General features: G+C 38.0%; 1 protein-coding gene across 2 annotated transcripts in view; it reads left to right on the top strand.

Moving 5' to 3' along the window:
• The window catches only part of RAB3C (RAB3C, member RAS oncogene family), a 291,721-nt gene that overhangs the window by 139,599 nt on the left and 129,545 nt on the right, over positions 1-22,577 (top strand). For both annotated transcript variants that reach the window (XM_007973282.3, XM_007973272.3), the window contains exon 3: positions 4,699-4,817. In XM_007973282.3, the coding sequence (XP_007971473.1) occupies positions 4,699-4,817 (119 nt within the window). The remainder of the gene's footprint in view (positions 1-4,698; positions 4,818-22,577) is intronic.

Genomic DNA, 22,577 nt, shown 5'->3' with positions numbered 1-22,577 from the left:
CACTTGACATTATAAAATGTTTTTTTCTTTCAGATGTAAACTTCTTCCATCATTAGTAAATGTCAATTATAATGAAGTGTTTTTCCCAGTTCCTTTTTTCCTGATATAACGGAAGAAAATGCTAATGAGTTTGTAATCCTGAAATTGTTTTCAAAGCCAAAACAAAGTCAGCTTGATGTCTGTTTATTAGCTTAATTTTATTCTCTGTATTTGGAGAATAAATTTTCTCATTTTATTTCTTACTATACTTTCCCTACTTGTGCAATTTCTTATTCTCCCTGAGAGCTTTTAAATGATAAATATTACCAATTAGATTGTATTTCTGGGTTCAAATCAGAATGACGTTGAAGATCTTGCCCCTTGCCGTGACTCAAGTACTACTGAAAGCTTCTATTTTTTTTTTTCTTGAAAGCTGGTTTTTCCCTCACTCTTTTTTGATTTTGATACATAATGGCTATTCAACCCTGTGGTTTCTAACAGTTTCCTGTAGCATTTCAATCAGAATATAATGGTGACTTGATTTCTTCTCTCTCAAAGATTAAATATACCCACAATATGAAATCGATGCATTTTATAACAATACAACAAGTTTCTTTACTGTCAAAATGAAATTAACATCTTATGAAAAGGGGACAGCATCACTGGAAGAGGTCAAGAAGGAAGAGAGAGATAAAGTCAGTTTTCCAACACAACATTACTCAGTGTCTGTGCTGAAAACATGCTTGACAGAAAAGGTCTGCGTCACCTTTTAGCAGTGTCTTGGTATACAGGTTGTTTTCCCCTACTGAGAAATTAGGGGGAAGCTGTCTATTGCAGTGCAGAGAAGGCAGCAGGCATGGGGTTCCAACCTATAAGAATGCTTTGTAATCAATGCCAAAAAAAAAGTATGACCAAGAGAAAAAAAAAGCCATTTAAAGTTACTTTAAAATAGCCAAAATAAAAACGGTAAATTACATTTATAGATAATATGTTCTGGAAAATATGAACCCAAGCCAAATACGGAAAATTTTTAAAATAGACTAGTTATAACTAGTTATGCTTCCCCAGAAATCTTACACATGTCACAAAAACTTTGCTCATTCTTTGCATTTTAAACAGTCTTGAAGTTTGATTCTGGTATTTTATCCACGTTATCTAATTTTCTTCTTTGTTTCACAGTTGGATATACTGCTAACTGAATTAAATCCAATGAATATATAAGAATATCCAAATAAGTTCAAGATTTGCTTCTTTCTGCCTAATTTGTATATTTGTCCCAATGAGCTACACTTTACGACATCTATGTTTATCCCTAGCATCTACATTTTTATTTTAAAATATTTATAAAATAGTAAGCAAAGTACAGTAAAATATTCAAATAGTGGCCAAGTAATTTCTATCATATATTCATGCAATTATGCAGCATTGCATTTTTATTATTATGGCTGGGATTTGATTCTTTTTATAAATTCATTAGTCATTTATATGCCTTTTCATAAATAATTTTTACTATTAGGATCACGAGGTCAGGAGATCGAGACCATCCTGGCTAACACGGTGAAACCCCATCTCTACCGAAAACACAAAAAATTAGCCGGGCGTGGTGGCGGTGCCTATAGTCCCAGCTATTCGAGAGGCTGAGGCAGGAGAATGGCGTGAACCCAGGAGGCGGAGCTTGCAGTGAACAGAGATGGCGCCACTGCACTCCAGCCTGGGTGACAGAGTGAGACTCCGTCTCAAAAAAAAAAAAAAAAAAAAAAGAATATTTAACATTTTTAGTGATGTCTTGGTACCATTTTACATATTAAATATATTAACCTTTGATCTCTCTGGTCTAAGGCAAATATACTTCCCAGTTTATCATTTGATGTTCTATCATTTTAATTTTACTTTTTTTATATTCAAGGGATTGACAGATTTTCATGTGGTGAAATCTACTTTCTTTTTTTGTTTTCTGCCATTGATAGTATGTTCTGAAAGATCTTCCTCACCTGTTTTACATTATTTCTGCTATTTTGAGTACTATAATCTGTTTTCATCCTACTTTTGAAACTGTATTTTCTGTAAAATTACCAAATAAATACCTTCTAGTGAGGTTGGCCTTACCCCTGCTCCAAGAGTAGAATTGTTGGCTTCATAAAAATTCATACTCTTAGCTAATTTTCAGTTCCATTTTATACCCTACATTCTTCCAGAATCATTCACTGATTCCCAGCCTTCTTTGATCATTCTTCTCTAAACTTTCAGGAGTCAAATAGGATATAACACAAATTGGGAAAGAGTTGTAGGCAATCTTTAGTTTCACACTGCTGTTCATGGTGGGGTGTAAGCATCTAAGTAGGTACATACCTAAGGGTGAAGAACAGCAAATTCAACATGAATCCTTCCCAATAGTGACCTTATGAGACATTAATTTCATTTTGATGGTAAAGGAAGCTGTTCCTGTGTGCAACACATTAGTTTTGCCTCCAAAGCCTGTTAAATCTTAGGGGTAGCTGGGATGCACTCTGCATCCAAAGGAGGCATCTCTGGGATAAGAGAGTCCAGATTGACATCAGAAAGAATATCGTATTTCTGTCCAAAGTGCTAAGCGTCTAAAGAGAACTAGGAAAGAGAAGTTAGATGCCAATCTCCAGGGAAAGTGGCAAAGAGAGAAACTGAAGAACATTTGAATTATAAGTGATGCCCCAGGTCCTGAGGAGGGAGTTTGAATTGAGGAACATTTACTCTAGTTACACTATAAGGTATATGTGATATATACAGGTCCATTTTGGTGATGTATCTGCCTCTGATTCCCAAATTTAACTGTTATATGCCATCTCTTTTGCAAGTGTCAAACATCTGTACTTGTAAGCTGCTATCTTTATCTTGTATTAACCTTGCTGTCCTGCATCTAAGGAATAAAAGCTAGTACTTGCTATTTATTGACCAATTTTTGTGTGCTGCTCTCTGTGAGAAGCACTTTATATGTGTTACTTCATGGAACCCTAACAAGCGTGCTAAATGTTAGAAGGATTTGGTTTCAGTAACTTGGCCACATTCCTCAGCTATCTAATGGGAGAGAAGGCCCTCAAATCCGGATCTGTCTGACTCAAACATACATACAAAGCAGATATTTTTATTCCCATTTTAAAATTGAATAAACCAAGACTGAATTGCAAGCTTCTTAAAAGCAGGGACCTTTTTATAAACTTCCTTTTCTCCCCACAGTGGCTTGTACTTAGTAGGTAGACAAATGCATAGTGGTGGAGCTAATATATTCCTCTGATCTTAAACTACAATAAAAAGCTCAGATTGTAAATAAATATGATCTTTCTATTTGTTTGTTTTCTATAGTCAGATGCCGCTTAATGGAAGTAAACAAATGTCGAAGGTACTTTCAGCGGGTTCTTTACCAAAAAAAGAGTTTTTCAGAATATTGCAGAACTGCCATATAAAAATCATTAGGACATAAAAGTGGTTTAAAAGAGGTAGCAGCTTATCCTAGATCACAAAGAAAAGAATAGAAACAAAGAAAAACATAAAAAAAAAAAAACCCTCTGCACTTTAACTCCATCCTCCCACATTCTGACTTTTTGTTATTACAATTTACATATATTTATATTGCTTATATCTTAACAGATTGTTGTAACTATTGTTGTTTTGATAGATTTGTCTTTTGGGCTTCATACTACAGTTATGAGGGGATTGCTACCACAATTATAGAGTATTGTTGGTTTGTCTATGCACTTAATTTTACCAGTGGGTTTTATACCTTCAAGTGTCTTCTTTTTGCATATTAATGGAGTGTTTTTTCAAACTGAAGAACTCTCTTTAACATTTGTAGATGAGTGTGGTAGTGGTGAATTTTCTCAGTTTTTGTTTGCCTGAGAAAGACTTTATCTCCTTCATAGATAAAGGATATTTTTGCTGGGTACAGTATTCTTGGATGGCAGGTTTTTTCAGCACTTTGAAAATGCAGTCCCACTCTCTCCTGGCCTTTATGGTTTTCATTGAGAAACCTGTGGTCAGACAAATTGGAGCTCCTTTATATGTTATTTGCTTCTTTGTACTTGCTGCTTTTAGGATTCTCCATTTGTCCTTCACCTTTGAGAGTTTGACTATTACATGCCTTGGGGGAGTCTTATTTGGGTCAGATCTGTTTGGTATTTCCTGACCTTACTACATCTGGTTATTTATCTCTTTCTCAAGCTTTGGAAAGTTTTCTCTTATTATTTCTTTAAATAAGCTTTCTATCCCTTGCTCCTGCTCAACTCTTTTGAACACCAATACTTTTTAGATTTGATCATTTGAAGTACAAATATAGAGTTTGGTAGAAGAAATAAGATGCAGTGTTTGATAAATCAGTAGGGTGACTATAATTTACAACAATCAATGTTTTGTATGTTTTAAAGTAGCTAAGAATGAATAATTTGAATGTTTCTGCATAAAGAAAAGACAAATATTTAAAGTGTTATATATCTAATTATACTGATTTGATCTTTAAAAATTATATAAATATATTAAATTATTACATGTACCCTGAAAATATCTACATCTATTATGTATCAGTAAAAAAATCATTTTGAAAAATCATTAGGGGAAGCAAGACTAAAAAAGATAGCTATACACAATGAGTACACTTTAGACTCTATTGTGACTCTTTTTGGAATTATTAATCATTTCCCAAAAATGTATTGCCTCATTTCTGAAGATTATCTTTTTTTTTTTATTCTTTAGGACACAGCAGGCCAGGAAAGATACAGGACTATCACCACAGCCTATTATCGTGGAGCCATGGGCTTTATTTTAATGTATGACATTACAAATGAAGAATCCTTCAATGCAGTACAAGATTGGTAAGTTAGAGCAAATACTCTTATTGCTGATAATAATGGTTCTCCAGTCAACTCCTTCTTTCTCCCCAAAGCAGTGACCATACCGCAATGTAATGTATGTGTTTACATTATACTACAATCCCACTTGTGCTTCATTTAAAAACAAATGCTGTTTATGCACAGAAGCATTATTTAGGGATTGATAAGTCATTCTGATGATTTTTCTGCAGTTTGTTCATTTCCAGTGCTTTGCATTTTGTCATCATTGCTTCCATGGAAACTAGTGCATTGCTTTTGATTTTTTTAAATATAAATAATGAATAGTTTGGAAGTTTACTGATCTAAAATAGGGATCGAGAAACTATGGCTCATGGGCCAAATCTGGCCCACTGCTTGTTTAGTAAATCAACTTTTATTGGAATAAACCCCCCTCATTGTTGTCTTTGACTGCCTTAACACTACCACAGCAGAGTTAAGTAGTTGCAACAGAAACCATATTGCTGGTAATGCCTAAAATATTTCTGATCTGGCCATTTATGAAAGAAGTTTATGGACCTCTCATCCAAAAGATTTGTTAAACAAGTTATTCAAATTGAAAAATTTTGAAGGACTGAGATAAAGGATTAGATAAAACCAAAACCATTTCTGACTCATAGCTGCATCAAACTATCTGAAAATACTTCTGACCCTGATGAGTGTTTACAGTGAGGGTTTATTCCTATGGCTACAGTATCCTGCATTCTGTCCCACCAGCACCTTGAGAGGAGACACTGAAAAGCCAAGGAGAAGGGTTATGAGCTCAAGCACAGGGCTAAAGAGGGCAGTTTGTCTGTGGAAAGAGCAAGAATCTATGTAGGGCTTTGTGTGGCATTAGGAGGGAAATGGAGCTCCCAAAATGGAGCTCCCACTGGTGATGACTAGGACTGACTGAAGAAATACCACACTATAACTGTAAATATAATAACAGACTATCTTATGTAAGGAAAACTTTGACAATACGTAGGCAAAAAAATTCTTTTTTTGTTTGTTTTCTATGATAATATTATCTAAAATGTTTTTTACATATATATATATATCAGTTCAATGAGGGTCAGATGCTATTAAAAATATTTCCATTTGCTTTTTTTTTTTTTTCTATTTTAATTGTTCATCTAGGAAGACTTCTTATTTGCACACACACACACAGAGTTACAATGCAAGAAATAATACTATTGGCGATAGCAATTCAAAAGAGAAATACAGGGTTATAAATTAAAAAGACAAGTTTAAGATGTATATGAAAAAATAATTATCTTCCACTGAGGAATACAGAAGAAAGCTTAAATAACTATTCTTTTTATATTATTTTCAAGAAAGCTTAAATAACTATTCTTTTTAGTAAACTGAATATTATAAAAATGCCAGTTTTTCTCAAATTAATTTATAAACTCAAGGCAATCTCAATTAAATACAGCAGATTTTGTACAAAATGATATGAAATATAAAATCCAGAGATAAGCACAAATCTATATAAGGATATAGTTTATGATAAAAGTAGCATTCAAGTTAGTGACAAAAAGGTTGGTTCAATTAAGAGTGTTATGACATCTAGTTAATTGTCACATATAGCATGAAACACATATTGCTATATAATATGGTAATTTTAACCTTGACTACTTTCTGTCTGAAAATGTTGAGATCCAGGAGTCCCAGGTCAGAAGTGCTCTTTTAAGCTTTCCAAAAGAACAAGATCTTAAAAATATGGAAGACCTCTGCCCAAAAGTCCTGCCTCATTAATGCCTGTTGAATTAATTAAAACTTCCTCAGCCTGACTTTCAGACATACATATTGGTGCCACTATGTCTTCATGGCTTCATCTCTTACTATTCTAGAAGCAAACAAAACCATTCATTGTTTCTGGAGCCCAGCTTAAACTTTCCAACATTTGTGCTTCTTTTCTTCTATCCTTTTTTTCTCTGCTTTGCATGTCTCTTTCCTCAATCTGCTACTCCATCTGCCCCAAGGCATATAGATTTGTCAAAAACCAACAAAAGCCCCTTCTAGAAACAAACCCCTTTTTTTTTTATCCAAAATTATATGATCACTTGATTTATTAGGGTTTTTAAATTCATTCAACAAGCACTCATTGAGCACCTAACTCTTTGACAGCCAATCTGTCAGACATAGCATTTAGTACCTATGCCAGCATTTACTATCTCAGTTAATAGATCCACCATCACCCAGTTATCTGATGTAGAAATATGAGCAATGTCTTTTATTTCTTCCTCTTTTACGAATAGAATCTTACTGACCACCAAGTTCAATCATTTTGACTTTCCAAATGCCTCTCCAATCTATTGCTTTTTTTTCTTCCTATTGCCAATGTCTTAATCCAAACCATTCATTTAGGAGTCTTTTATCTTGTCTCCTTATCTCAGGTTCCACCCTCTCCAGGTCATCCATCTGATTGCCATCAGAGCTACATAAGTGAACCTTAGTACATCTCAGGCCTTAAAAATAAAACTTCCAGTAACATCTTATTATGTACAGTAGTGATTCTGAGAGCACATGTTAATCACCTGTAGAGCTTTGACAACATATACAAGCCCAGGCTCCACTCTGGATCTACTAAACCATGTCTCCCATGAGATACATGGGCATATGATTTTTTCAAGGCTCCACAAATGATTCTGAAGCTCATTTCTGGCTAAGACCATTGATTTATAATGAAATCCAAACTCGCTAACATAGTGGACAGTGAAACCTCCAAGTATCTATTTTACTGACATCATCTCCTACCACTCTCTTCCATTTGCTCTATGTTTCATCTAAACAGAAATTTTCTGTTTACCTAAACTCCATCCTTTTACTACCTCTGTTTCTCTGCCTGAAATACTTTCTCTGTTATCTTTAAAAAGTCTATTTACTTTTCAAGGCTATCTCTTTTACAAAGCTTTAAAAGGTATCTCTACCCCTTTTCCTACCCCCTTCCACCTTTATTCACAGCGAACAATACTAGCCATACCCTCATCTCTGCACCCACACTACCCTAGCACTTTCCGAAGATCACAGAAGACCTAGCAGACTCTGCTATTATTTCATTATATTTTCAATAATCATTTTCCCCATTATAGAATACAATACAATACAATACAATACAATATATACACTCTTATTTTTTCTCATTTCTTTATCATGGTAAAATATAATGTAAAATTTACTGTCTTAACCATTTCTTCTGTATATAGTTCAGTAGTATTAAATACATTCAACCGTCACCACCATCCATCTCCAGAATTCTTATCATCTTGTAAAACTTATATTTAAACGGTAACTCCCCATCACTCTCTCCCTGCACCTCTCAGCAAACACCACCCTGCTTTCTGTCTCTGTGATTTTAACTACTTTAAGTAGCTCATATAAGTGGAATCATGCAGTATTTGTCTTTTAGTGACTGGCTTATTTTACTTAACATACTGTCCTCAAGTTTCATCCATATTGTAGCATGTCAGAATGTCCTTCCATTTTATAATATTTTATTATATATAATGAAATATACATTATATATATCATATATGTTTTATATATAATATAAATACACATACACACAATATATGTTACGTAATATACATTGTGTGTATATACATATATACACACACAAAATATTGTATTTTATATTTATATATTTATATTATATATATACACACATATGCGTATACTATATTAATCCAATATATATTTTGAACAGATGATCTAAAGTACTAAACAGAATTACATCCTGATTTCCCAGCAAAAAATATAGAAATTACTTCAAACTGATCTAGCCAGGAATTAATGGTTCTATTCTTCCTCTCAACAATAGATTTAAGATTGTATGTGTATTGCCGCTATGGCACCAATTATATTTAATTTTTTGTTTTTCTTAAGTGTATACTTATCTTAGGTTCCTACTAGATTAGAAACTATTTGTAGGGAAAGACTATCTTATTTATCTGTATTTCCTGTTTGACAAATAACTAGCACAAAATGGATATTTTAAGAATTATTATTAATTTCAAAAGTAAAAAAAAAATCAGAAATCTTAAGAAATGTTTAAGGAATAAGAACAGAATTGTCTAATAAATGAAAAAAGCCCTTTGGGGAAAACTATTCCAGTGCAGCTACTAAAACTTGCTTTACATGTACAGTATAATTGAATGGTGGTTGTGGGTGAGGAAGCTTGCTGATATTCAGTGATGGCCTTCTACAACAAGAAATAAGGCATTCTGAAAGAAATAAGCAAGAAGAAACACATTCTTTAAATTACTGGTCTCCAAGTGCTGATCTTAAGTGTATTAAAAAATACACAAAAACATATCTAGCAAAAAGAAAAATTAATTAAAGCTGAACTGCAGCTAAAGTTTCAGCTACTCTTCCCAACAAAATGCACTTTGATTATTCAGAAAGAAATAAAAAGCTTGCTGACTGTGATTTCTCCAGAATCCTAAAACTATCTTACTATATAGGAAGAATTAAAGTTCCCTTTTTAAAAAAAAAAAAAATTATTACACACAAATTCTGGTCTGTTAAGGAGAAGACAAGTGTATTAATCTGTTTTCAAGCTGATAATAAAGACAGCCAAGACTGGATAATTTATAAAGGAAAGAGGTTTAATTGACTCACAGTTTCACATGGCCGGGGAGGCCTCACAGTCATGGCAGAAGGTGAAGGAAGAGCAAAAACACATCTTACATGGCAGCAGAAAGAGAGCATGTTCAGGGGAACTGCCCTTTATAAAACCATCAGATCTCGTGAGACTTAGTATCACAAGAACAGCATGGGAAAAAACCCGCCCCATCATTCAGTTACCTCCCACCAGGTTCCTCCCATGACACCTGGGAATTATTACAATGCAAGGTGAGATTTGGGTGGAGACACAACCAAACCATATCAGCAAGCATGGAGATTTAGGGAGAGTAGCAAGCAGCAAGCTAACAGATTATTTTGAGGAAATGGAAGCTATCTCTTTTTTGAAAACACATTAGACTGTGCTTTGAATTTTCCAGTGGAATTTTATTTAAGGAGTTAAATTATCCTCTTTGGCCAAATTCCCCAGTTCTGTAAAATTAATACAAAATTAAGCTGACTGTGAGCCTATTTAGAATTTATTTAGAATCTATAAATTTTCAAAAAGAATGTGAGAAACTCAACACAAAAAAATGCATACACTGTGGTTAGTAAAATATGAGTAGAGAGTAACTCCCAAGAATCAGGATGATGGTTGTAGCTGTTATTCTCTTGAAACAGAGAAGAAAAAGCTTTACGTGCTAATAGGTTATTGGGATATATGGTGCCTGGAAGCAAGAGTGAGGAGAAAGGGAGCATCAGGGAAGAGAGAGAACAAACATGGAGGGGGTTGGGATTTGAAAACTGATCTCTACTTGGTAGCAAGTATAACTGACCATTGATCTCACAGGAACACCTTCAGAGGTGCCTTATGAATAATGCATCTCAGGACAGACTATCTGGTAAAAGGAAGGAAGAACTGACCTATTAGCTCTTCTCTTCTATTGGTCCGATGTTCACTTCTGGGACTTTAACTCTTCCACACTTCCCAGTTACACATGTATGGGTGACTCATGGCTCAGTAGCAGCAGGGAAACTTCACTGTGGGAGGCAAGGGGTCTGTGGCCTTGGCCTGAGATGAGCTGCTTTGGGCTGTGCCAGTGTCATAACACAGGTGATAGTCCAGAAGAGCCCTTGCAGAAGTGGTTAGCAGAAGGAATGAACAAGTGGCCAAGAGCCCTTCAGACAGGTGAGTCTGGGAAGATCTGAGGGGCTGCATAAAAGGTGTCTTATAGAGAATTTCAAAGCTTATGAAAATCCAAAGGATCAAAACGGTTATTGTGCTTGAAATACAATTTGGTTATGAGATTGCTGTAAACCAAGGTAATAACCAAGGCCAAAAAATATTTTTTAGATATTTTATTTATTAAACATGATATATTATATAGCTTTCATTATAGGAAAGGAGAAAAAAAAACATATCAATCTTACAGGGCAATAAGAAACTTCAAAAAAGTTTCTGTTGAATTTGGATGGAAATGCTTTTTATTTGGGGCACTTTGGGTTTATGTTAACAATAGCTTTTATAACTAGTACTAAAAAGGCTGTGAGACTTGTTTTTTTATGTCTTGAAGAAGACAGAATATTCGAGCACCTTCAGTGAAGGCCTCTGTGAGTGGCCGGGCAAATATAATCCAAGCACATAGAGTTCTTGTGGTCTCAAATGATCCAAGAACTGAATGGTAACCACTCAAGGGTATGAATGGATTACATGCTACCTAGACTATCTTCTCTAAATGTCGCTTTTCTACTTTATGCCTTTGATAGGAGCTGGATAGGCAGTTTGATATGTAAAATTATGCTCTCTGAGGAAGACCTCAGGTGCTTATATTCCATCCAATATTTTGGAAACCGGATGCTGACCTTATATTAATATATTTGCTCAGTTCTTTCTAGTTTCTGAACTTCTTTCAGTCCCTCGAACTTCTCATACCTCTGCGTCTCTCTTCCCCTGGGCTCTGCCTTTCATAACAAACCATATTCCTCCAACCTTCACCCAGATCAAGCTAATTTATTCTCATCATTCAGATTTTAGCTAGATTCTCATTTCTTCTGAGCAGCTTTTCTTAATCCCAGAGTAGTTTAGTTGCTTATGTAGTGAGCTCTAGAGACAATACTACCCAGTATATCTTACAATGTCTTAAACTGCTTATTTGGTTATCTTTTCTCCTGCTAGATTCTAACTTCCTCGAAGATAAAGAGTCTGTTTATCTTCCCCACTTTTACATCCCAGTGCCTACTCTAGTGCCTGGCACTTAGTGGCTGCTCAATATTCATGGAATGAGTGAGTAAAACTACATGGAAAACAGACCTAGTGAGGTTATCTTAATTAATTGGAGTGTGTTATAAAAATCACAAGGATGTTAGATGGCTATAAACAATCATACTGGAAGCTGCGATGATGCTTATGATGTGCTTCAGACCTGTCCATGTAAAAATGTGTGTCATCATGGTCCTTAACTAGGCTAATTTGCCAGGTATCTATTTGCTTAAATCTGCAGTTTTGTTGTGGGAAGTCGGGGACCCCGAACGGAGGGACTGGCTGAAGCCATGGCAGAAGAACATAAATTGTGAAGATTTCATGGACATTTATTAGTTCTCCAAATTAATACTTTTATAATTTCTTATGCCTGTCTTTACTGCAGTCTCTGAACATAAATTGCAAAGATTTCAGGGACACTTATCACCTCCCCAGTCAATACCCTTGTGATTTCCTATGCCTGTCTTTAATCTCTTAATCCCGTCATCTTTTAAGCCAAGGAGGATATATGTCACCTCAGGACCCTGTGATGATTGTGTTAACTGCACAAATTGTTTGTAGAGCATGTGTGTTTGAACAATATGAAATCTGGGCACCTTGAAAAAAGAATAGGATAACAGCAATGTTCAGGGAACAAAGGAGATAACTTTAAACTCTGACTGACGGTGAACTGGGCAGAACAGAGCCATATTTCTCTTCTTTCAAAAACAAATAGCAGAATATTGCTTTTTCTCAACAAGGAACATCCCTGAGAAAGAGAATGCGTCCCTGAGGGGAGGCCTCTAAAATGGCCACTTTAGGGATGGCTGTCTTTTACAGTCGTAGACAAAGGGATGAAATAAGCCCCGGTCTCCCGTAGCGCTCCCAGGGTTATTAGGATGAAGAAATTCCCACCTAATAAATTTTGGTCAGACCGGTTGTCTGCTCTCAAACCCTGTCTCCTGATAAGATGTTATCAATGACAATGCATGCCTAAAACTTCATTAGCAATTTTAATTTCACCCCGTCCTGTGGTCCTGTGATCTCACCCTGCCTCCATTTGCTTTGTGATATTTTATTACCTTGTGAAACATGTGATCTCTGTGACCCACACCCTATTCATACACTCCCTCCCCTTTTGAAAATCGCTAATAAAATCTTCCAGGTTTTACAGCTCAGGGAACATCACGGAACCTGCCGACATGTGATGTCTACCCTGGACACCCAGCTTTAAAATTTCTCTTTTGTACTCTTTCCCTTTATTTCTCAGACCAGCTGACAATTAGGGAAATAGAAAAGAACCCATGTTGAATATCGAAGGTGGGGATCCCCCAACATCTGGTGCCCATGTGGTTTTTCTTTTTTTCTAAGTGCATGTGGGAACCTGATTCCCTTTGGTAGGTGCGGAGAAACATCATTGGTTCAGTCCACAGAAACGCATGTTCGACTCCCTGATGACTGGTGAGTAGTCTGTGTATGGTCCGGGTTAACTGTGGGTCACACGGAATCTGAAAATTATACTTATCTCTTCTATATGAGACTCTGGTTGAAACAGGGAATGATTCGAGTACCCATGGAAAATATGGTCACTCTATTCAGGGCAGTGGTAAAATTCTTTCCTTGGTTTCTTGAAAAAGGAACCTTAAATGTATACCTGTTAAAACAGGGAAGGGTCCAAGTAACCATGGAAAATATGGTCACTCTATTCAGGGCGGTGGAAAAGTACTGCCTTGGGTTTCCTGAAAAAGGAACCTTATATGTAAAAGTATTGGATCGTGTTGGTACAGCATTCTGGAAACTGTCTCAACAGGGAATTTTGTTCTCGACACTGGGATAATTGGGCCTTGGTACTTGCTGTCCTAATACCTCCTCAACCTTCCTCTCCCACACAGCCTTCATTATCTGATCAGCCTCTCCCTTCAGCTACTCCTCCCCCACCTTACGATGCTAAAAATTCAGTGTCTAACTCTGGTGACTTTGGCTTAACGTTACCCCCTACTTATCTTACTTCTTTTCACGAAGAACTGGTACTTGAAGCTCCTGGCCCAACTCACACAGCCTGGGACCACATATATGCTAATTCTTCCATCTTCAAACCTTTGCAGCATTTGCCTCTGGGCGTCACCTAATGGCTCCAGAACCAAACTACAACTTACCTATAATTATGCAGGCCCTCCCCCATCCACTTCAGCCCCTCACCCTCCTGTCATTTGGTTCCTCAGCCAGTCACTTTGCCATCCACTCGGCCTGCTTCTTTGTATCCTTCTTCACACATGAACGCCAGTAATCACCAGTATATTTGTGCTCCTTCTGCTCCCCCAATACCCCTTTCTCACACTCTCATTCTGGTCCAACCCCCTCACCCTCAGTTTCCCTTATCTACGCGTGCTTTTCCTGTCACTTCTATGCCGACTCCATCTCAGATGCCTACTCTTGAAACTTCAATGCAATGCTTATTATGCCAAAACAAATAAACAGGTGGATTAGACGCATGGACGTATCCAGATGCGCTAGACCCACCTAACTTCTAAGGGGTACAAATGCATCGTTATGTATCTGTTAATCTTACCTTTTTAAAAGAATTTAAGGATGCTTGTACTCAGTATGGTCCTACTTCTCCTTATGTTAAAATGGTATTACAAACTTTTGGTACGGAGGTCATTTTACTTCCTTTAGACTGGGACATTTTGGCAAAAACTGTTCTGAACCCAACTCAGCATTTACAGTTTCGTACTTGGTGGTCAGAAGAGGCTCATTTGCAAGCTCAACTAAATCGGACTAATGGCATTCTAGTTACTCAGGCTCAGCTCACAGGCTCTGATAGTTTCTCTGATACTTATGCCCAATTAAACTTTGATTCTCTTACCACAGAACAAGTAACAAAGGTGTGTATGAGAGCTTGGGATAAATTACGTGCTCTGGGCCAAGCTCCTGTTTCTTTTACCACGGTTAAACAAGGTCACTCTGAATTATACCCTGATTTTTTAGCTAAATTACAAGATGCTGTTGAAAAATCTGTCTCTGATGAGCGTGCCCAAGGTATTCTCCTTCATATGTTAGCTTTTGAAAATGTGAACCATGAGTGTAAAATGGCCATGTGTTCTGTCCAACAACAAAATTTACCTGATCACGAGGTGTTGCCTTCATATATTAAAGCTTGTGAAGGCATTGGATCAGACACCCACAAAGCTATTCTGTGGGCATGAGCCATGAAGGACACCAACCAAACTAGTCCCACTAATTCTTTTCTTGGAGCCTACTATAATTGCGGCCAACTTGGTCATAATCGAAAAAATTGCACTGTTAAAAACTTAAAAGCAGCCAAGCCCACTCAACAAACATGGCCAAATGCTGCTGCTACTGTTTGCCCACGTTGTTGCAAAAGTAAACTTTGGGCAAGTAATTGCTGCTCTAAGTATGATATAGATGGAAACCCCCTGCCACACACCAGGGAAATGGGGAGCGGGGCCAGTCCCAGGCCCCGACATCAAATGGGACACTTCAGACTTAGACCAACATTGCATTTCCGCTTCAGGCAGTCCCAACGCAACCCCCAGCACAAACATACTTACCTACAGCCAACCCAAATGGGTCCCAGCCTTTCCTTCTGTCTCAGTACAATGCTTGTCCACCTCCACTGTAGGGGGTGGGGTGATTGAGCTCTGTAGTACTATTACTCTGTAGTACTAGTACATGTAGTACTCAGTCCAAAGTGTGAAGAGATTACTAAATCCCTCCCAATTACTATAAAAGAAAACAGGGCAGGTTTAGGTTATCATTTTTAGTGGTGGCCACTGCCACGCCTCCTGATCCTATCCCTTTACAATGGAAATCTGACACACCCGTTTGGATTCAACAGTGGCTGCTCTCTAAAGAAAAACTGGAGGCTTTAACTCACTTGGTTTCTGAACAGTTACAACTTAGACATGTGGAACCTTCTCTTTCCCCCTGGAATTCTCCTGTGTTTCTAGTAAAAAAGAAATCAGGCAAGTGGTGGATGGTAACCAATTTAAGGGCCATTAATGCTGTAATTAAACCTATAGGGGCCATTCAACCTGGCATGCCTGCCCCTGCTTTAATACCTAAAAATTGGCCTCTCATAGTTATTGATCTTAAATATTTTTTTTTATATTGCGTTACATAAATCGGATTGCGAAAAATTTGCTTTTGCTGTCCCATCTATCAATAATCAGGAGCCTGCAGCTCGTTATTAATAGAAAGGACTTCCTCAGGGAAAGCTGAATAGCCCGACAATCTGCCAGCTTTATGTTGGGCAAGTGCTTTCACCAGTTCGAGCCCAATTTCCCCAGGCCTATATTCTTTATTATATTGATGCTACTTTAATTGCTGCCCCCACTGATAAAGAATTAATTGACTGTTATCAAAATTTGAGCCACAGTTTTACAGAGACTGGATTACACATCGCTCGGGATAAAATTCAACAGGCCACTCCTGTTCAATATTTAGGAATGGTGGTCGATAAACAATGTATTCAACCTCAAAAAGTTCAAATTAGGAGAGATTCTTTGAAAACTTTAAATGACTTCCAAAAACTTTGGGGTAACATTAATTATTTAAGACCTACTTTAGGTATTCCGACCTATGCACTGTTTAACTTGTTTTCTACTCTGTGGGGAAATTCTGATCTCCGCAGTCCCAGGACTTTGACCCCTGAGGCTTTATTAGAACTGGAATTCATAGAGGAAAGAATCCAGACTGCCCAGTTATCTAGAGTACAGCCGTTTCAGACTTTTCAGCTTCTGGTTTTCGCTTCATTACACTCCCCTACTGGACTAATAGTTCAACATAATGATTTAGTGGAATTGTTTTCTTCCTCATTCTGTGTCAAAAACTGTCTGTTTATCTGGACCAAATAGCCATGTTAATTGGACAGGTTCAGTGTAGAATACTTCAAATTTCTGGATTTGATCCAAATTTATTTGTAGTTTCTTTAAATCAGCTCAAAGTTCAAACTGCCTGTCAACATTCCATAGTGTGGCAAATTCGCTTGGCTGATTTCATTGGCATTATTGACAATCATTATCCAAAGAACAAATTGTTTGATTTTATAAAAATGACGTCTTGGGTGGTCCCTCAATTAACCAAAGATCAGCCCATCCCTGAGGCTGTTACAGTGTTCACTGATGCTGGTTATGTAGGTCCTACAGACAAGCTTATTTCTACCTCTTATACTTCTGCTCAAAAGGCAGAGTTAATTGCTGTGATTACTGCCTTACAGGATTTCGTCAAACCTTTAAATATTGTCTCTGATTCTGCTTATGTTGTACATGCCACTAAAAATCTAGAAACTGCTACTAGCAAACATATTGATAATTCTGAATTGGCTTCATTATTTTCAAGGTTACAACAGGCGGTTCGCCAGCGTAGACACCCTTTCTATATTACACATATTAGATCTCATACCACTTTACCAGGACCCATGTCTGCCGGTAACCATAAAGTCGACTGTTTGGTCTCTTACAACCCAAGAAGCTCAGGAGTTCCATAATCCCACTCATGTCAATGCTGCTGGATTAAAAGATAAATTTGCCCTTACCTGGAAACAGGGTAAGCTTATTATTCACAGCTGCCCTCAGTGTCAGGTCTTTGTACTTCCAAATCAGGAAGTACAAAGTGTTAATCCCAGAGGCCTAGCTCCTAATGCTTTATGGCAAATGGATGTGACTCATGTTAGCTCCTTTGGCGGACTGTCATATGTACATGTTTCTGTAGATACCTTCTCGGGTTTTACCTGGGCTACTTGCCAAACGGGAAGGCACGACCCATGTTAAAAAAAATCTGTATTCTTGCTTTGCGGTTATAGGGCTTCCATATCAAATAAAGACAGACAATGCCCGTGGATATGTTAGTAAGACTTTTGATTTATTATGCAACAGTGGGGAATTTCCCATATTACTGGAATCCCTTACAGTCCTCAGGGACAGGCTGTGGTGGAACGGGTCAATTGCACTTTAAAAATCCAATTGTTCAGGCTGAACAATGAAAACATGATTTAACTATCCCCTACTCCCAATTACATTTGGCATTGTTTACTTTAAATTTTTTTAATGTTCCTAAAGATAATGATCTAACTGTAGCCAAATGCCATTATACAGGCAAAAAATTCTCTCCAAACAAAGGCAAGCCAGTGTTATGGAAAAACTCCCAAACCAACACCTGGGAACCTGGCACAATTATAACGTGGGGAAGAGGATATGCTTGTGTTTCACCAGGAGATCATCAATCCCCTGTCTGGGTGCCCACCAGGAGACTCAAGCTTCGGGTAAATACTGACAACAAAAACTACAGGGAAAAGATGTCAGTGTCAGAGACTGCCCTCAGATGTGGTGAGATCTGTGCCAACTCCTCAGAAGCAGGCACCCCAAATCACAATAAGTGTGATTCATTCCTCTCTGATGGCAATGGAGACCCATCTAACTAATCCCACTTCTAATTACCTTTCTTTTTCTCCTTACAAACCTAAAAATCTCACCATTTCTATTAGCCTAAAAATAACATCCCTCTGTTCTCTTCCTCCTTCAGCACTCAATCTCACTTGCACTAGGTTTTATTTAATGATTCTCCTTATACTTTCTGTCTCACCAGTTTCCTCTCACATTGATTTAACTGCTACACAAAATTATTCTTACTGGGCTTATGTGCCTTTTCCTCCACTTATTCAACCTCTCACCTGGATGGATGCTCCTGCAGAAATCTGCACTAACAATAATGTATGAATGCCTGGAGCTACAGATGATCATTGCCCTGCTCAACAGGAGAAGAAGGCACTGCATTTAATGTTACCATGGGTTATAAATACCCACCTCTGTGCCTTGGACATGCACCTGGCTATATCCATCTAGAAACTCAAGTCTGAGCTGCTTATCTTCCAGATAGATCAGCTACAGAGGAACGGGGACATTTGGTCTCTGGCCTCTCCCTTTCTCCTTTAAAACAAATGAAAGGGGGAAAAATGGGAGATACCCCATACTTTCAATACAAACCTGCAGGAAAACCACACCCTAAAAATTTTGAGGGCCCATCTAAAATTTTAATTTGGGAAGATTGTGTTAACTCACATGCAGTAGTATTAAAAAATGACTCATATGGTTTAGTAATAGACTGGGCACCAAAGGGCTATTTAAAAAACAGTTGCTCCTCTGGCGGAAGGGAATGCCTGGAGGCTACTTATTTTATTTCTTATCGGGAGAAGAGAATCATCGTTCTACTTTGCATAGGAGGTTCAGCTCATTCTTTCCCTTAAAGTGGGAAGATAAAGGCATTACCCCCCGCCCCCCGAGGCCTCATATGATACTCCCCATTCTGAGCCCGGAACACCCCGAACTTTGGAAATTGGCTATTGCCATGTCTGGACTGTGTGTATGGGAAGGGGAAACTATTCTATCTGTTGTCCCTGCTACAAAGCCTGGCACTTAGTGGCTGCTCAATATTCATGGAATGAGTGAGTAAAACTACATGGAAAACGCAGACCTAGTGAGGTTATCTTAATTAATTGGGGTGTTTTATAAAAATCACAGGGATGTTAGATGGCTCTAAACAATCACACTGGAAGCTGCAATGATGCTTACGATGTGCTTCAGACTTGTCCATGTGGTAAAAATGTGTGTCATCATGGTCCTTAACTAGGCTAATTTGCCAGATATCTGTTTGCTTAAATCTGCAGTTTGTTAAGGAGCATAGAGTTGTAGAGGCCAAGGCAGCAGTCTAGTGGCTCCATGGATTTGGGAAAATAAAGGCTACTTCTTTTTTAAAAATGCAGTATTCTGTGCCTGGATCCCCCAGCAGGGTTTGATTTAAGAAATAAATTAATGAATGATTTATTAGAGAGATAGGTCCTAAATAGGCTTAAGTAAGTGTAGAAATACCAGGTCACCACTGAAAACTTCACTTCCTTCGAAGTGAAAGTATAGAAATACCAGGTCACCGCTGAAACTTCACATCCTTTCTCAAATGGGTTGTGACCAGAGAGTTTACTGGGTTTCAATTAGAACGTGACCTCCAGTACACCGCCAGGCTCTTTCTAGCACTGTGACTCAGGATCTGTACCTACTGCAGTGCATTTGAACTTGACTTAAAATCTTCTCCATCCCCGATTTTACTATCTTTCTGTTCTAAGTATGGCATGGCCACAGGCTGCTGTATTTGCTGTAGAAGAATATCATTGGCTTATCTCCCCCTCTCTTATTTATTTACATTCTGCTTTTTATGATACAATGAAGAACTATAAATATAGACGTTTTTGAAGAGCAGGAAATCTGGTAAGCAGATTAATATTTTTTAAAAAATCGGAGACTGAGGATAAAAGTTTAACAATCTCTTCCTATCCGTTTTAAATAATTCATTTCTGTGACATTCAGGGTACCATTGCAGATGTGCTGAAACTGGAATGCAATTTCACCTTCAAATGTTCTCTTCTGCAGTTTTTTCTTTTTCTTTCCCCTCAAAGCTATACAGTGGTCTTAAATTAAGGTGACTTCATGTTAAATATGAAAGTTAGCCTGCTAATAGCAACTAAGATGTAAGGAGCAATTGCTAAGCCTCTGTTCTGAGCTTTCTAATCTGGCTCAAGACTCCTATTGACTAAAAGGTCAGTTCTGTGTCACAGCTCAGAGGGGGCAGTGGTGGGAGGAGAGCACAGAATTCTGCCCCCAGACTCTTACCACCACCCTACACTGGACCGCAGGGAGTCTCTTCTTTCTCCCAGGATGTTAATGATACATTTGTTATTGCTGGTTGGACCCAACCACAAAACATTATTTTTGTGCAGATAACCCAACTTAAACTCAAATTTATATTTAGAAGATAGAGGTCTCCTAATCATCAGCCCCTTCAAAAACAAAAACTCAAAACGCCCTGTTTCCTCCATTGCCTTTGCATCTCAATAAATGACATCTCCATCTTTCTGGCTTATCAGGCTAAAAGCTTTGGAGTTAATCTTAACTCCTCATTTTCTCAGACTGCACACCCAGTTCTTCAAAAAATACTGTTATATCTTGGGTCTGATTTCAAAACACAGTCTATTCCCATTATCCATGACAGTTATGCCCTATAAAGTTGCCAGACACTGAATTAGCAAATACTGAATTATTGTTCCAGAAGGGAATTACAGGGCTGTTGTCCTGCAAGCCTGCATCACATTTTGCCAACTAATTAATACATGACTATGTTTTGTCTGAGTTTCTACAGAAATATACCTTATTTAATATATACAGTTGATTCACTAACATTGAACTCAGGACCAACTGTTCTCTGACTCATGCCCAAAAGGTGCTTGTCTAACCCATGTTTATTCTATGCAAGGCCCATCACAGTTTTCTTGTGCTCAGGAACAGCAGACAGCACTTCAGCACTCTACTTGAGGGCTATTTAAAACAGCAAAGTCACCTACAACGAGCACAAAAAAAATACGGAAAGCATGGCACTAAATACACTGTGAAAGGGCACTCGTTTACAGTGTGAGCAGGGCCTTGTTCAGCCTTACTTGGGAACATGTGTGTCAGACAATTCAGATTTCTCACTGCTCTGAGCATGTCTGCAGCTATCCATGAAAGCATCATGGGTGTTGATTTTGAGGTTACAAATCAATTTTAGCAAGCAGGTGAATTTGCAAATTTGGAATTTGTGAGTAATGAGACAAACTGCAAAATTATAATTCCCACCATTTTTCACCACATCTACTGCATATTAGTTTGCTAGGGTTGTTGTAGCAAAATAGCACAAACTGGGTAGACTCAACAGCAGAAATATATTATCTCACAGTTCTGAAGGCTAGAAGTTGCCAAAGTGTCCACAAGATTGATTCTTTCTGAGAGCTCTGAGGGAAAATCTGTTCCGGGACTCTCTTCTAACTTCTGGTAGCCTCAAGCAGTCCTTGCCCGTAGAGTACATTCTCCTTTTGTCTTTGAGGGAGGATAAGTAGGATTAGGAGGCCCTACTGACTTGCCCCCTTGGGAAGCCCGGTGGGCCCCTTTCCCAGCAGGCTCCACACCTCTTGCACCCTCGTGCCTCAGCACCTAACTCTTTTGCAGGGTAAGCAGTCCTAGAGGATCCCAGCAAACTGCCAGATTGTTAGACATTGCTAATACCCAGTACAGGAAAGGGAACTAGAGCCCCTTGTTCCTGATATAGCTTTCCCAATCTCCAGCCAATCAGCACCGAATGCCCAGGAAACTACTAGCTACAAATTCCTGCCTTGTGAGAGCCAGGGGCTTCTCTGGAGTCCTGCATGTACACCTAGGCTCTTCATCAACAATTTTTGAAGTTTCATGTTTCTATAGGAATTTATCGTTTTTAGCTAAGTTTTCAAATGTGTTAGCACGTAGCCCTTTGTCATCTGCGCCCTTTCCCTCCCGTGTTCCTCCAGCTTCTGCAGCATTGCACCATTCCTAGCCACAACCTTAACAGCACGCAGGGCCCCCGAGTCTAGGCCCCGTCTTCCTGCCTTCCTGTCTAGTCTCCAGGTTTAGCTCATAGTAACCTTTCCCTAATTTTAATAGTAAAAATCATACCCCTAGGTGGAGATTTTATATGCTAATGATACATGCGATATGTGTTCAAGCATGTAGATATTGAGCACATTCTCCAACTGCAGGTCCTCCTTTGCATACTTGACCTCACCAGTACTTTATGAATATGCCCATACAGCTCCCATAAAAGGAATTCCTCTTAAGGCACTAGCTGCTGTCTCTCCCTCTGAGCAACCCGCTCTGCCTCAGAGTATACTTTGGCTTTGCAATAAACCTCTTCACCTACTCTTACTTTGGACTTGCTCTCAAATTCTTTTGTGTGGTGAAGTCAAGAACCTGAAGCAGCGCAGCCGACCAAAAACATCTTCACATTATCTTTTCTATATATAAGTCTCTCTCGGTGTCCAAATTTCTACTTTTTATAAGGACCTAGTCATATTGGATTGGGGCCTACTCTAATAACCTCATCTT

This window comes from Chlorocebus sabaeus, chromosome 4 (assembly GCF_047675955.1).
Source record: "Chlorocebus sabaeus isolate Y175 chromosome 4, mChlSab1.0.hap1, whole genome shotgun sequence".
Lineage (NCBI taxonomy): Eukaryota > Metazoa > Chordata > Mammalia > Primates > Cercopithecidae > Chlorocebus > Chlorocebus sabaeus.
Note: the sequence above shows the minus strand (reverse complement) of the source record. Positions and strands in the feature narration are given on the sequence as shown.